General features: G+C 27.7%; 1 protein-coding gene across 1 annotated transcript in view; it reads right to left on the bottom strand.

Moving 5' to 3' along the window:
- LOC108754623 overlaps positions 1–2,315 on the bottom strand; it is a 15,247-nt gene extending 12,932 nt beyond the window's left edge. The window contains exons 1-3 of the mRNA XM_018497058.1: positions 2,174–2,315; positions 1,851–2,083; positions 460–653 (exon numbers count right to left, since the gene is read on the bottom strand). Of these exons, the coding sequence (XP_018352560.1) occupies positions 460–653; positions 1,851–2,083; positions 2,174–2,264 (518 nt within the window). The 5' untranslated portion in view covers positions 2,265–2,315. The remainder of the gene's footprint in view (positions 1–459; positions 654–1,850; positions 2,084–2,173) is intronic.
- Between the last annotated feature and the right edge of the window lie 6 nt (positions 2,316–2,321).

The raw sequence follows: 2,321 nt of genomic DNA, 5'->3' as shown, positions 1-2,321 counted from the left end.
CTCTCTCTCTCTCTCTCTCTCTCTCTCTCTCTCTCTCTCTCTCTACATAACAATTAATAATATAGTTATTTTATCTGCTTCCACTTATCGGTAATGTTATTCTTTACAAAGTCAAGTGAAGACAGACTGGTAAAAAGCTGTTTTATTAATTTTTGTATAGGTGACTCTATTTTCATGGCCATCATTGTATATTTTATAAAATACATTTGCCAAAATTTCAATTTTGTTAACGACGGTTAAAATTTCTTCAAAAGTCACTCAGGGTTATGACCTTGATAACATATGTCAAGATCATTGGGAGAGGGTTCCTTCATCTTCATTTTTATCCCAATTTTTTTTACATCAAACCATTTCTAAATGTATTTTTTTTATGAAAAATGCTATTAGAGAGCTAAAATATTTTGATAAAATATAGCCAATAAAGAAGTGTGTAATAGGAAATCTTATTATTAGACTTACTTTTTCTCAGAATCAGATTGCCTCGTATCTATATCTTTATATTTACAAATGACTTGTGGTTCTTGAACTTCCGTTCGTTGATAAGTAGTGTTCAAAAATATAGACTGTCCTGTTATGTATTTCCGATTATTTATGCGATACCGCAGTGCATAGCATCCTGTAAAAATATATCTAAACCATAGCCCGATATTATCCTGGAAAATAAATTTAATAATATAATTTTTAATATTTTAAAAATATTTTTGTTATAGTAGTAAACAGTACAAACTTTTTGTTGATATAGTTTATTTACCTTAAACATAGTAAATAATACTTGATAAATTAAATTTTTGTTAGGTACAGCGTATATACTTGAGTTGCTCTAATCAGATACTGATGAGAATCTTAAAATCTGTAAATAATTTATTGCGAAAAATATTGCTTCAGCTAGGATATTCTAGCTGAATCTGGAACTCCCAACTTTCCGGAACGGGTGTTATACCTTAGTCAATTTGCAGGGGTTATAATATTTGCAATAATCAATAACCTATAATTAATAAGCGAACATTGTTTTTCATGAAGGCGTGTGATAAAGTTATTGTTAAAGTTCAACTCTAATAACTACTCATAAATACACAATAATAATTAGTAAGGAGTATATATAAGCCAGCACTGGGTGTCAATGTGGAAAACGTTAGTTGTTCAAAGCTTTGATTTAATAATAAAATATAGTAAATATCTTTGTTAAATGTTTCGACTTTATATTAGGCCATCTTCAATAACATTATTGTTTCACAAGTATACAAGAATTTTTTTCAAATTTTTATATAGTCCGGTAAAATAAAAAAAATATGCTGTGGACCTCAATGTCCCAATTTGTGAATTATGATTGAAAATTTCAAATTGCTGATAGAAGAGAATATATCTATATATTATAGATATGTCATGATATAATGTCATGATAACTAGGACACAATATATAATTTTGCAACATTTTGTATAACTGTTACATTAACATAAATCACTTTGAAACAAAACATACATTTTCTAATTATTGGTTATTGTGACAAATATTGCTGAATTCTCAGTGATCTAATGATAAGAATGCTCTCACAGAATGCAAGAGATCCAGATTCGATATCCAGCTGAAGTAATATTTTTCACAAACAATAAATTATTCACAAATTTTAAATTTTTTTTTACATTCGATTGTATAAATATTTTTATGAAAAGATGCTCTTATTAACATAAAAAAATGGTTAACTGCTGGTTGTATAATTTAATTAATTTAGTAAGTAATATTACTATTCTGATTACGAATATGTTTCAAGGCTGAAAAAGGTTTTGGCGCACAATATGCAAAATCAGAATGTATACATAAATATTTCACCATATCAAATTAGTATTGTTACCTTATATAATTGGACTACCGTTGATTTATCATTGCTTACAAATGCCGATTGATTAGTGTTCTTAAAAAAACATACACTTCTGTCCACAGTATGTATGTTTGATTTATTATCAACCATTTTATCAAAGTCATAATCCATACATTCTTCTTGATTCTTGATGGAAGGATCTACTAATAAAGCTACTTCATACTTGCATTCTCTTTTAGGAGGTACAAACTGAACCTTTAAAGAATCTTAGATAAAAGATAAAAATAAATTAATTAATGGATATAATTAGATCCAATCACTCTAGAGAGAAATTATTATATTTCAAAATGACGTACTATGTGCATCTCCTTCTTCCAAGTCATCCCAAAATACATCGTAGCTCTCATAATAAGGAACATCTTCAGCAGTACAGTAATTAAGAAACATAGAATTGTATTCAATTGTGTCATAATCATTTTTATCCTTAGGCTGTTTTTCTTTAAA

This window comes from Trachymyrmex septentrionalis, unplaced genomic scaffold (assembly GCF_001594115.1).
Source record: "Trachymyrmex septentrionalis isolate Tsep2-gDNA-1 unplaced genomic scaffold, Tsep1.0 scaffold80, whole genome shotgun sequence".
In the NCBI taxonomy this organism is placed as follows: Eukaryota; Metazoa; Arthropoda; class Insecta; order Hymenoptera; family Formicidae; genus Trachymyrmex; species Trachymyrmex septentrionalis.
This window is presented reverse-complemented; position numbering and strand designations above follow the sequence as displayed.